The 13,360-nt window shown below is 35.9% G+C and overlaps 1 protein-coding gene across 1 annotated transcript in view; it reads left to right on the forward strand.

The window, feature by feature from the left end:
* Positions 1-12,729, forward strand: part of LOC114329068 (uncharacterized) — a 206,667-nt gene extending 193,938 nt beyond the window's left edge. Inside the window, exon 6 of the mRNA XM_028278081.2 lies at positions 11,424-12,729. Coding sequence (XP_028133882.1) covers positions 11,424-11,455 — 32 coding nt within the window. The 3' untranslated portion in view covers positions 11,456-12,729. The remainder of the gene's footprint in view (positions 1-11,423) is intronic.
* The last annotated feature ends 631 nt before the right edge of the window (positions 12,730-13,360 follow it).

Below are 13,360 nucleotides of genomic sequence, written 5' to 3' on the forward strand. Positions count from 1 at the left end.
TTTACTTATTTACATTGAATATTAATTTGTTTTGTTGTATAATCCACGTTTACAATAATTATGTGACATATTTGATTTAAAATGGATTCAGGATCTTTTTATACTTTGGCAACTACCCACATTCACATAGCAAATTCCCAACTATAAACAAACGCACGTGTTACTATTCGCCGTCTCATTCGTCAAGAGGCTGTTAAATGTAATTTATTGCCCTAAACGAGGCGGATTCTCATTTTACAGGTCCAAACTGGTCAGTCTGCAAATTCAAATTGTAGATAGCGTGTTGGTTTTTAAGATACATTTCAGGACGACCCTGTTTAGCTTCCATGTGCGTTTGTTTACAGTTGGGAATATGTAAAATGAATGGACTGTATGTCAACTTAGATCTCTGGCGTAGATAATGACGTGCAACAGTAAGTAAATTAGATGGACTGTAGGTTATATTTGGTTCTTGGGACATCAAAGTATATTTTTTAGACATTCTTAGTCACTGATGTGACATACCTCCGATTTGTTTTTTCATGAGTTTTGTAAGAGAGACTAAAAACTTTTTTTATAGTCACCTCCTGTTTTCATATATTTTTTGACATGTTTTGTAGTAAATTCAACTATCTATTTACTACAAAACATGTCAAAATTTACATGTGAAAGCAGATGATCCTAAAAATGGTTTTTCGTTTCCTACAAAATTCATGAAAAAGCAGATAGGAGAATTATTGTACATTACAATTCTCTGATGTTTGGGAAAAAGGGCTTAAGTCAGAATTGCACATCGATAATGTTTTGATGATTTCTACAGTACTGTAGTAGATTCTACTGTACATACAGTTTACATCTACAACAGTTTTTTTCTGGTCCAGAAATCATCAAAACATTATCAATGTGCAATTCTGACTTAAGTCCTTTTTGCCAAACATAAAAAAACAATCTGGTCATAACTGACCAATGAGCAATTTTAATTTAACCTAAATTACTACTGTTTCTTAAAATGAAGAGCTTACCCCATAACGTCTCTTATCTAATCTAACAAGATCGTGCACTATTCTAACATACACAGGCACAGCACACAAGCACTATGCTCCGTTTTTCACTATCACCTATCACTCAAACTAGTTCAAAAGGATTTGTCCTCTTCAATCTTCTAGTTTGCCCAGTAGTATCGAGGAGCTGGATTTCCTCGATATTCTTGAACTTATGAAGTTGATGCTCGTGACCCTGCTATCTTCTTGATATTTGTTGATAAAGTAATAACTTATTATGCATGGACAATGTGGACTTTCTTCCAACTAGCCAATACACTTTTTATATCTCTCTTTTGCCTTTCATAGCCACAAGGCTATACATTTCCTTCTTGGTTTTTTTTTGTAGGCCACTTTCAGCTGATTCTAAAAAAAATTAAAATGAAGGGTAATTTTTCTATTCTTTACAATTAAAAATCAAAAGAAATAGGTACCTATTTACAGGTAATAATATGCATGTATAAATGATTCGTTTCATAAAGAATAAAGAAAATTGAAAACGGATTTTATAATACTTACAAAATTGTTTAAACAAGAGATCTAGCCAGAGCCCAGAGCAAAAACTAGCAGACAGTACAGCAAAAAAGCCACTAATTTCCATTTCCCACACCCCCTTATCGATGCATTTTTTTCCAATCAAAATTTTTACTTTACTAAATTTTTAGGTTATCGGTTATGTTATGAAAATGAAATGTGATGACCAATGACAATGACCACGAGACCCTACATAGATACTCGCGCGGCAAATTTGAAAATGAACGCAAATTGAACAGTACAATAAATGGCCTCTCTTAAAATCTTGTAATGGAAAATTTTACCCCTCCAGGAAGACATTGTACTATGTTCATAGAATATCTTGTGGTAACTTTCCACCCATAATTTAATCAGATAGATGTTCACGGAATAGAACGGTAGTACCTACATTCCTGGAATGTTTTGTGTTGTTAGGATTAAACTTTTATTTTATTTATTCTTGAATATTTCCTATTGTTAAACATTGTAACCAATAATTTACAAATAAGATTTTCATTACATTACATAAAATCAAAAACATTTTTTGGATATTAAACTATATACTTAGTTTGTTTATAATTGTAATAATTGTATATACAATTTTGAATTAAGATTTAATCTTTTCGATTTAAACTACAGTAAAACCTGTGTTACCGGCCCCCTGCAAACACCGGCCACCTGTACTAACGGTCAGTTTAAAAATTCCCCAAACCAATTACAGTAAAACCTGTCAGTAACGGCCACTAAAAATGAAAAAGCTATTGGCCGATATAGAAAGGTGACCGGTATTGCCAGTTTTTGTAGTCTAGATATAATTGGTTTGGGGAATATTTAAACTGGCCGTTAGTACAGGTGGCCGATTTTATCAGGTGGCCAGTAACACAAGTTTTACTGTATATCTAGACTACAAAAACTGGCAATAACGGCCACCCTTCTATATCGGCCAATAGTTCTTTCATTTTAGTGGCCGTTACTGACAGGTTTGACTGTATTTCATTAACGTAAAGTTAACGCGTAAGTTAATATTTTATTGAATTATTTTGCTATTTGATCCCGTAATTGGTATAATGTGTCCAATATAATATATACGCGTTCATAAAACGTCCGTATTTCGTCCAGTATGGACGTCCAAAGGACTTTCAACGTCGGACGTCCAAAGGACGTCCATATTTATTCCGTCCGAAGGACGTCCAACGTCGGACGTCCAAAGGACGTCCATATTTATTCCTTCCGAAGGACGTCCAAAATGGGACGTCCAAAGGACGTCCGTTTATAGTCCATGGACGTAAGGACCAAAAATGGACCTATTTTGGACGTCCAAAGGACGTCGTGTGCTATTAGGGCTGTATCTGTATTCTTTCCCCTGAAAATAGCTCTTAGCACGTTCCGTTCTCAACTCTATTTTTTTTTCTTCTGTTTTATTTAGCACCCATGTCTCACATCCGTAGGTGGCTGTTGCTCTTATTACGGTTTTGTATATTCTGGTTTTCGTCTTTCTCGATACGTACTTTGGCTTTAATTTGAATAATTTTTTAATCAATTTAACACCTGTATTTGCTCAGTGGCGTACCATAGAATGGAATGCCTCTTAGCGTTATAAATAGTTTTTCTTAGGTGATATGCTTTCCCTCATAACGGTGTTATTTCTTGAACACGGCTTTTTAATACTCACTAATAATTATTTTATTAATGTTAATATAATGTGTATAAAATCCCTTATAATTTCGTTCCTTTATGATCGGATGTATCCAATATCTGCGTTTCTTTTTTTCTTTAATCTAAGATAAAATACACTTGTATTTATTATAAAAGACAAATCGTCATAACTTTCAGACATCTTATCGTACAGCAGCCAACACGCGACTAAATTTGGCAACAACGAAATACAAATACTTTAAATCGTAGCATAGCTGCCGCTGTTATACCGCGCCATGTGTTTTACGCTGCCTCGATGTCGATTCGATGCGTGCCGCCTGGTGTGTCCTTGCTCTAAGGGTGTCTAGTCGTATAAACTTTGATATATGGGAACACTGGAACAGGGGCAGTTTTAATTGTGGAACAGATTAAAAATTTGTAACGGTCAGACCACCAAAACGGCACATTTATTTTGTCCGACAGAATAGACTTAAAACTCTCCGAACAGAGATTAAACTCTCATGCAAAAATGAGACTGCTATTTATCACCTGTCATAATTCTAGTCATTTGACATATTCTACATGTTCCACTCATTAAAAAGCCCATTTGGTGATAAATAGCAGTCTGATTTTTGCATGAGAGTTTAATCTCTGTTCGGAGAGTTTAAGTCTGTTCTGTCGGACAAAATACATGTGCCGTTTTCGTGGTCTGGCCGTTCCAAATTTTTAACCAGTTCCACAATTAAAACTTCCCCTGATCCAGTGTTCCCATATATCAAAGTTTGTCGGACAAGACACCCTTAAGCTATTAACAAATTTTCAGCTTGCTATTAATCAACTTTTTTTCATTTGCGGGATCCAGACCTAGGAGTGGACAGAAACGAATTAGTCAAACGGGTTACAAAAACACTTTTTAATTGAATATAGTAATTTCACGTAACAGCAGTCAAAATACTAAACAGGTACTAAACAGCCAAAAATTAAAATTGCTATGATGATAGCCAACGTCCGCAACGGACAAGGCGCATGAAGAAGAAGAAGAAGTCAAAGTACAAACATTGGTGAGACTTACAAGGATGAATAATGAGAGAACTAAAAACACTTCCATGGCCTTATAACCATAGCAAATTTAAATATTGCATTAGTTTAAACAAAAAAGGACTACTCATTTTAATAAGAATATTTACAGGCCATTGTCGACTTACTTTACTTTACTTTATCGTGTCCGGACATGTTATTCATAAAATTTCAGCCCAGTATCGGGCTACGTCGGTTCCGTGTTCGTTGGCGAGCCACAAATCTTCGAGGGTACAACGATAAGGATAGTTTCTGCATGTAAAAAGATGTTCCATATTCTGCCTTTCTCCACAGTCACAGTTCACATCATCTTGGTCTATTTTCCCCCATTTTGCCATGTTCGATTTCACTGGAGCGACCTCCGTTCTTATCCTATTCATAGTTTTCCAAGTTTTAAAGTCTAGAGACTGGCCGGTCCATTGAACCTGAGGAAGAGTAAAATACTCAGGCGGTTCATCCAAAATCAACCGGTAGTAGGTAGGAACTCCTTTTGGATAGTCCTATCAGGGAAATTGAATCAATCCCTGCCTTCTGCAGATTCCAGGTGTTTCCTGACCCGGGAAACTAGTACCTGCTAAGGGTCCCCTGTCCAGGGTCACGGATGAAGCCCACAACGGCATCCAGGGCGGAGAAGAAGGTCTTCACAACGGTCTGGAGGACGGAGGTGGCAGCCCCCTGGTTTTAGGGCTTGTATAAAATCGAACCTGGAAATCGTCAGCTGGTTTTTCAGTATCTGTATTGAGCGGAAGTCATTTAGGCCAGAACGGTCAATACAGAATAGTACTCGGTGCGGTGGCAACCACTTAAACAGCGTGTACACAGCGGTGTAGAAAGCCAAGGGAATGACTACTACACTATTTTTCCCAGGTTAATCAATATGGCTGAGGAAATAAACGATGGCCCCGAGTACGGGCGCTTCTTAAATGGGGCAGGGGTGCGAAGAATCTCCCGCTTGGCCAAATTTGATATACAGAGAAGTTGTAGAATAGGCACATGGAATGTGCGGAGTTTATATGAACCAGGAAAAACACACAATGCCATAAATGAGATGAAAAGGCTGCAAATATCAATTCTGGGTATCAGTGAAATGCGATGGCCCGGATCTGGCCAATGCCATGTGGATGATCATGAAGTATATTATGCAGGAGAAGAGAGTAATTACCATCGTCATGGTGTAGGATTCATAGTCTCAAACGAGGTTAGCAAATGTGTTAGAGCGGTATGCCAGGTATCTGAACGAGTCATAATGATTCAGTTGAACGCGAAACCCAGAAACATAAATTTAATACAAGTGTATGCACCGACAGCGGAAAGTGAACTGGAAGAACTTGACAAGTTTTACGCCGATGTAAAAACTGTTACCGACCAACTCAAGACTAGAGATCTCACCATTCTGATGGGTGACCTTAATGCTAAGATAGGAAAAGGCAGACAAAGTAATATTATTGGCTGTTATGGACTGGGCGATAGAAATGAAAGGGGAGACTATTTCGCAGATTTTTGCAAAGAACATAATCTATGTATAATGAATACCTTTTTCAAATTATGGTAGGGGAGCAAAGTATGCTAAATGTGCAGTCACTCGAGCGCTTTGGGGACCTATTGGGTTGTGATTATTAGGTCCTAAAACCAAAAAAAGTTAAGTAAAATTTTCCATTTTAGCGGGCGCTTGCCATTTTTTAATTTAATTTTCCATTTCCATTAATCGTTTTTTCCGAATATAGCGCCATCTATCCATAATTCGAAAAAATGTTTCGAATAAAAGTTGCTTATTTTTATGCAGAGAATTCAAATCTGCAATAAAAAATGGGGGCTCCCATTTAAGATTTTAAAGTAACCCCCCACCCCACCTCCGTGGCGGGTCGCGTTTGGTACCATTCGATATATTTTTCAAAAATATTAAATAAGTGTATTTTGCAGTTTTTCGATCTGATGTTTATTTTGCTAAATATCGCGGGATTTGCATTTAAAATTTAAAATTTACCCCCCACCCCTCTCTGCGAGGGGTCGTGTTTGGTATCTATCGATAGATTTTTGAAAAATATTAAACGTGTAGTTTTTAGTTTTTCGATATGACGTTCATTTCGCGAAATATTCGCCTTTTTCTTGTGAAACTTTGTGACTCACCAATTCCCTTACGCCCTGCTCAAATCGTCAGATTTTTTAAATATACACTGTTTTGCATGTACTTAACTTACCTTATCTTAATCTGACAATTTCGAGTATTTTTAAGGATAGATTTTTTTTTTCGAGCCCCCCTAAACGAACTCCCCTGTGTTAAGAGCCAATATATGGCAGAGGTACATCTGCAGGGTACCACGTTTCTCCGCATATGATAATCTGACGCGCTCGAGTAACTGCAAAAATCCCCGCTTGGGCTCCCCTACCATTACCTAAAAGGAGATTATATACGTGGAAATCTCCAGCAGATACCCCCAATAATATCGTAAGAAACCAAATTGACTACATAACCATCAGTGAGCGTTACAGAAATGCAGTAAAGTCTGTAAAAACCTATCCTGGCGCCGATGTGCCATCTGATCACAATCTATTGTTAGCCGAAATAAAATTAAAACTTAAACGGATAAAACAACCACGATCCTCTAACAAACTGGATACCGATTTTATTAGAAACAACAGTCAGGGGATTTCAAACAATTTAGAGAGCAATTTTGAGAATAGCGAACAACAAGAATCCATCGAGGATCATTGGAACCAAATCAAAACGATTATAAGCAACTCAACTCCAAACTTCAAAGAGAAAAATCAAAAGAAGCAACAGTGGATGAACGATGAGATTTTGAATTTGATGGAAAAAAGACGCAAATTTAAGAATCAAAACATCGAAAGGTATAAACGCATTAATAAAGAGATAAGGACTAAAATACGAGCGGCAAAAGAAACATACTTTGAAAAAAAATGTTTAGAAATTGAAGAGTTGCAGAGAAAACATGATTCATTTAATATGTATAAAAAAATAAAAGAACTCACCGGTCAGAACAAAAAACATGCAAATAACATCGTTGATAGAGACGGAAAACTGATTATCACTGATTTGGATAAAATAGACAGATGGAAATGGAAAGAATACATTGAGGAACTGTTTAATGATGAAAGGCCCGAGCTTGAAATTAACGAAGTAGTTACAGGACCTGACATAACTATGGACGAAATTGAACAAGCAATAAGATTAACAAAGACCAGAAAAGCGACGGGACCAGACGAAATACCGAATGAAATAATAAAGCTCTTCGAAAATTCAGGTAAAAGATCTCTCCTTCATCTTTTTAATAAAGTTTATCAAACTGGCTATATACCAACGGATTGGCTGCTGTCGACTTTTGTGACGATACCTAAAAAAGCAAACGCGAAAAGATGTAGTGACTACCGAACCATTAGCTTGATGAGTCATGTTTTAAAGATATTTCTACGAATTTTGCACTCTAGGATGTACCAAAAAATAGAAGAACAGCTTGGTGATACACAGTTTGGATTCCGCAATAACCTTGGGACCAGAGAAGCACTGTTTAGTATTCAGGTTATGGTACAGAGATGCAGAGATGTCGGACATCCGGTTTATATGTGTTTCATTGACTTTGAGAAGGCCTTTGATCGGGTAAAACATACGGAAATGATTGCTATTCTTCAGAAAGTGGGTATTGATGATAAAGACCTACGCATTATCAAAAATCTTTACTGGCATCAACGTGCAAACATCAGGATTGGCTGGGACACGTCTGAAGAACTTCAAATACGAAGAGGAGTAAGGCAGGGCTGCATTTTGTCCCCACTAATATTTAACATCTATTCTGAGTTTGTTTTCAATAAAGCAGTGGATAATGCTCAATGTGGTATCAAAATGAATGGCGTCAATATTAATAATTTGAGATATGCGGATGACACGGTGTTAATTGCGAGCAATTATGAAGAACGTCAACATCTGATTAATAGGATTACCACAACGTGTGATGAATATGGACTCAAGCTAAACACCGCAAAGACCAAGGTGATGGTTGTCAGTAAGACGCCAATACAACCGGAAGTAGTAACAGCTTATGGTGAACAATTAGAAAGAACTAACAGTATCACCTACCTTGGTTGTAATCTAAATGAGAACTGGGACATGAGCAAAGAAATTAGAATACGTATAGAGAAGGCCAGAGCTGCATTCTTTAAGATAAAGAAACTTTTATGTGGAAACAACATTACTTTGAATCTTAAAATTAGATTAGTGAGATGTTATGTGTTCTCTACTCTTTTGTACGGTGTCGAAGGTTGGACTTTAACAGATACTCTTCTCAAGAAATTGGAAGCCTTTGAAATTTGGGTATACCGAAGAATCCTACGAATAAGTTGGGTGGATAGAGTTCGTAACGAAGTTGTTTTGCACCGGATGGGAAAAGTCACAGAAGTCGTCAGAACAGTTAAAAATCGAAAACTTGAATATTTTGGCCATGTTATGCGACACCCAGAGAGATATAATATACTCCATTTAATAATACAAGGCAAGGTAGACGGAAGAAGAGGGCCAGGTCGAAGAAGAACGTCATGGCTTAAAAACCTGAGAGAATGGTATAACAGATCCTCTGCATCCCTTTTCCGAGCTGCCGTTAACAAAATTACTATAGCCAATTTGATAGCCAACGTTCGATAATCGAGCACGGCACATGAAGAAGAAGAAGGTTCATCCTGCACTGTTCCAAGGAAACTTTTCCTAAATTTTAGTCGCTTTCGTGGTGTTCGAGCTTTGTATAGGGCATGCCGCTCGTCCGCAATCTGTTTTATTTTCTCTATGTGTTCAGCAACGCCTCTGCGTGTTGAGGGTTCTGCAAAATCCGCTGCTTTATATAGGTTTGAAAGTGGCGTTGGTTTCATGCACCCCGTTACTATCCTGCATGTTTCATTTAGCGCAGTATTAACTTGTTTAGCGTGGGCAGATCTGCCCCAAATTGGGCACGCATACTCAGCAGTTGAGAAACACAGTGCCTGTGCCGTTGTTCTTAAGACGCCAGGACATGCACCCCATTTACTTCCCGTTAGCTTTCTTAGTATGCTGTTCCTAGTTGTTACTTTCCTTCTCGTTTTTATGCAATGTTGTCTGTAGGTGAGAGACCTATGCATAGTTACTCCAAGATATATAGGTTGGTCTGTGTGCTCTAGTATATTACCATTCCACACAATTTGAAGTTTTCGCTTGGCTTCCTTGACGCGAAGGTGGAAGGCGCAGACTTGTGTTTTAGAGGGATTGGGTCTCAGGTAATTCTGTAAATAGTACTCTGTCCTTGTTTTTAAGGTAGTTTCGAGTTTCTCCTCCACTTCTTCAAAGCTATTTCCTTGAGCACATATTGCGAGGTCGTCAGCATAGAGGAAATGCTTGGTTTCAGTCGGCGTAGGTTGGTCGTTTTTGTACATATTGAAAAACATTGGTGCTAAAACACTTCCCTGTGGGAGGTCGTTCTTTTGGACTCTCCACCTACTTACTTTGCCATCCAGCACAACGAAAAAACGTCTGTTTTGCAGTAAGGAATATACGACCTTACCCAGATGGTGGCCATTGAGAGTGTCGTATAATTTGCGGAACAATGTTTTGTGCCTTACTGTGTAATAGGATGCTGTCAAATCTACGAAAGCAGCCCCTGTTATGAGTTTTTCTTCAAAGCCCTCTTTAATGTGTTCTGTTAGTGCGAGGACTTGACCGGTGCAAGATTTGCCGGGTCTGAATCCTCCTTGTTGTGGGATGAGGTGCTTGTCGACATTTTTTTTCTATTCTGACGAGGATGAGCCTCTCATATAATTTGAAAAAATGACACAACAGCGAAATAGGTCTGTAGCTACTGGGATTTTCTGGGTCCTTTCCTGGTTTTAACAAGATTTTCTCCATGATTTTGGAATTTTGCAGTCTTTGCAGCACGTGTTGTAAAGTTGCAAGATCCAGTTTTTTGCTACTCTGTCTAGATGCTTTATTTGTTCACTGCATATATCATCCACACCTACATCTTTCCCGTTTTTAACTTGTTCATACCGTCGTGGAGTTCTTTTAGTGTAAAAGGAGCTCCTAGGTGGTTTGTCTCCTGATTCAATCCTCTTCTAGTATATGGGTCTTTACATGTGTTCTTAGTTCTTCCATTCGCCATTGTCGACAAAAGAGTACCATAATACAAATTCTGTAAGAGGGTGGATTATACCTTTATACATATATCCTCAAATTACTACACTCTACGAAATTACAAAGCACGTTACCTAGGAGCATAATATGAGATAGAAGAAGAGGATTTACTTAACAGGAAGGCTCTAGAGACTCTAAACTTTTTGGAAAGAATAGAACTGATCTAATGGCTGGGAAATCATCAGCAGAGGCAAGAGAAGGGGGAAACAATAGACCTTATAGTTGGTAAGCGTGTTTGCTTCCTTGTACTGTATTAACAGTATTAATAATTGTAACATAATCATGTAGTATGACCTCAAAATTGAAATTTACGTTCTATCACTCGATGTGTGATATGACGTAAGACAGGAGGGAGAAATATTTTATAAGTTAAACAATAAAAAAGAACATGTCTTAATTGAACAACAAGAGAACGTTATATCTGTTTGGCGTTGGTTATATGATTCGTCCAGGGAATTTTAAAGGTTCTTCTGAACACCCACATTAGAAGGTAATAAAAGAGAATTGGCACGACCAAATGCACTTTGTATTTAGGATTTGGATCCGCACTGTTGTTGACGTTCGGTTTTTCCAAATTTTTTGAATTTTATTTTGGTACCGTGTCGGTACTTTACTTGGCGAGCCGTTACCAAAATACATTTTAAAAAACCGAACGCCAATACCAGTGCACATCCAAATCTCAAATACAAAGTGAATTTGGTCGTTCTGTACCTTTTAGTAGTTTTATTACCTCTGTATATTTTTATGTATCCTCGTCATAATAAAATTACAAAGTATTTTTTCACTTCATGTGTTTTACTTCTATTGTTATAACACATTTCATCATATTTCTCTTCCAATTTTCTTTTAGAATTTACCCAAACCCTATTCTGAATATTATTTGTAATGGCATGTAGTCATGTAGTTTCTTCTTTCATCGCCTTCCACCCACTTATTTATTAGAATTGTGTTTTTATTGTGAATTTCTCTATTTTTTATTCATTTCATTATTAATATTTATCTTTCTTTTTCAGAACGTTCATACAGCGACATCCAACGAGTCTAAAATATTCAACACATTCTCACACATTGTTGAACTAGTCATTTCCAAAGTTATAATATGTGGTCAACTCATACCAAATGGGATTATAAATATGTGAATCGAAATAGTAAAATAGTGAATTTTTCATTGTAATGCTAGGAAGCAATCGTACCTAAAAAAAACTATACATTTATTTATGAAAAAAATATAATTCATCTCTTTTAACTTTTAAATACAGTTTAAAACTTTATGTTGGAATGTTTTTCAGTTCTGTATATTTTATTTTATTTACATTTTTATTTGACAATTACATCACATTTTTATTTGATGAAAATTTGAATTAAAACATTGTCTACTATACTGTGACAAATCTTATCAATATAGATCTATCAACTCTTTTTTTTATAATCATATTTTTGCTTTTATATTAAAAAAATTACAAATCTGTTTAACAATTTTATTATTTTTCAAGAAAATATTGTCACACATTGTTTTTATTTTCACATGTGCGTATGTTCATTGAGTTGTGTGTCTTATTTTCGTGTTTAATTTAATATTAATTTGTGTCCTTTATCTCCTCCATACAAGAAAAAACATTTTTTTGAGAATCGTACAGTCACGTCCATGGTCTTTATTTATGCCATTTTAAAACTACTTTCGCCAATATATTGATTTACTGTCCAAAATGTTGTTTTTCAGTCGATTAAACAATGATTTTCTCACAGAAAAAAATCTCTTGATTACTAAAATTTTAGTTTTGTGGTGACATATTCGCATTTTAACTTAACAATATATGGAATCAGAACACATTGAACAGTTCTAATATAACTAATAATATTAACTAGTAAATAAAACATCTAGTTTCCCATCAACTATCTCGAAAATATTTCGTTTATATTCATACACTTTTAAATTGCCCTTCTTTACGTTTAATTGCGTACCTACATACATGATTTTGATTGGTATTGAAACAAAAAAAATTAAAATTATTTAATAATTTCTGTTTTTTAATAATTGTTTTTAGAGAAATTTATTTGGCAAAATTCAATTTAAAATTTTAGTAAAAATTGTATTTTTTGGTACGATTGTTTCTTTGGCGATATGTATCTATGTATTTGTGTTCTTTTTCTTTTGTAGGTACTGTTTGCAATATCAGTCAACTCACGCTATTTATAATAATTATTACCGAATGTACGACAATCTGTAATTGTACTGTACTTGCAATATTGTAATTGTAGGGTTAGAAAATTTTATACATATTTATAGAACGATTAATAAAATGGTAAAATCACAGCAAATTACGTGTTTTTTTTAGGTACATAGTACCTAATATGCCTAAGAATCAAATTTTAGTTAAAACAAATTCAACTTTTTTATTCACCATGACTTTCCTGATCTATGGTTGCAGGCAACAACTGTAATTCCAATCCATAAATATTACAAATCAAGTCTAGAGATCAAGAAATCACCCAAGTATTAAAAGAGAAACAAATAGATACTTGTTCTCTACAGGAAACAAAAAAGAAAGGAAAAGGACAATCAAGAGTAGGTAAATATATACTAATCTACAGTGAAGTAGCAAAAGAAAACAGGGCCAAACAAGGTATAGCATTACTAATACAAAAAAATACCAAAATCACGTCAAAGAGTGTATATCAATGTATGTCAATATGTATCAAAAAGAATTGTCACAGCAAAAACTAGAATGGAAAAGGAAGACCTGAATTTTATCATCGGAGTACCTATACGGCCCAGAAAATAACAAGCCTCAAACAACAAGAGAAATTTTTAATGACGTTTTACAACAAGTAGTAAATCAAATTATAGGGAAGATAATAATACTGGGGGATTTTAACGCTCGGATAGGTAACCAAGTACATACCTAATACCCGGAATTAAGCAAATAGTCCATGTGGTGAGACCGCTCCC

Source organism: Diabrotica virgifera, chromosome 1, assembly GCF_917563875.1.
Source record: "Diabrotica virgifera virgifera chromosome 1, PGI_DIABVI_V3a".
NCBI classification, from domain to species: domain Eukaryota; kingdom Metazoa; phylum Arthropoda; class Insecta; order Coleoptera; family Chrysomelidae; genus Diabrotica; species Diabrotica virgifera.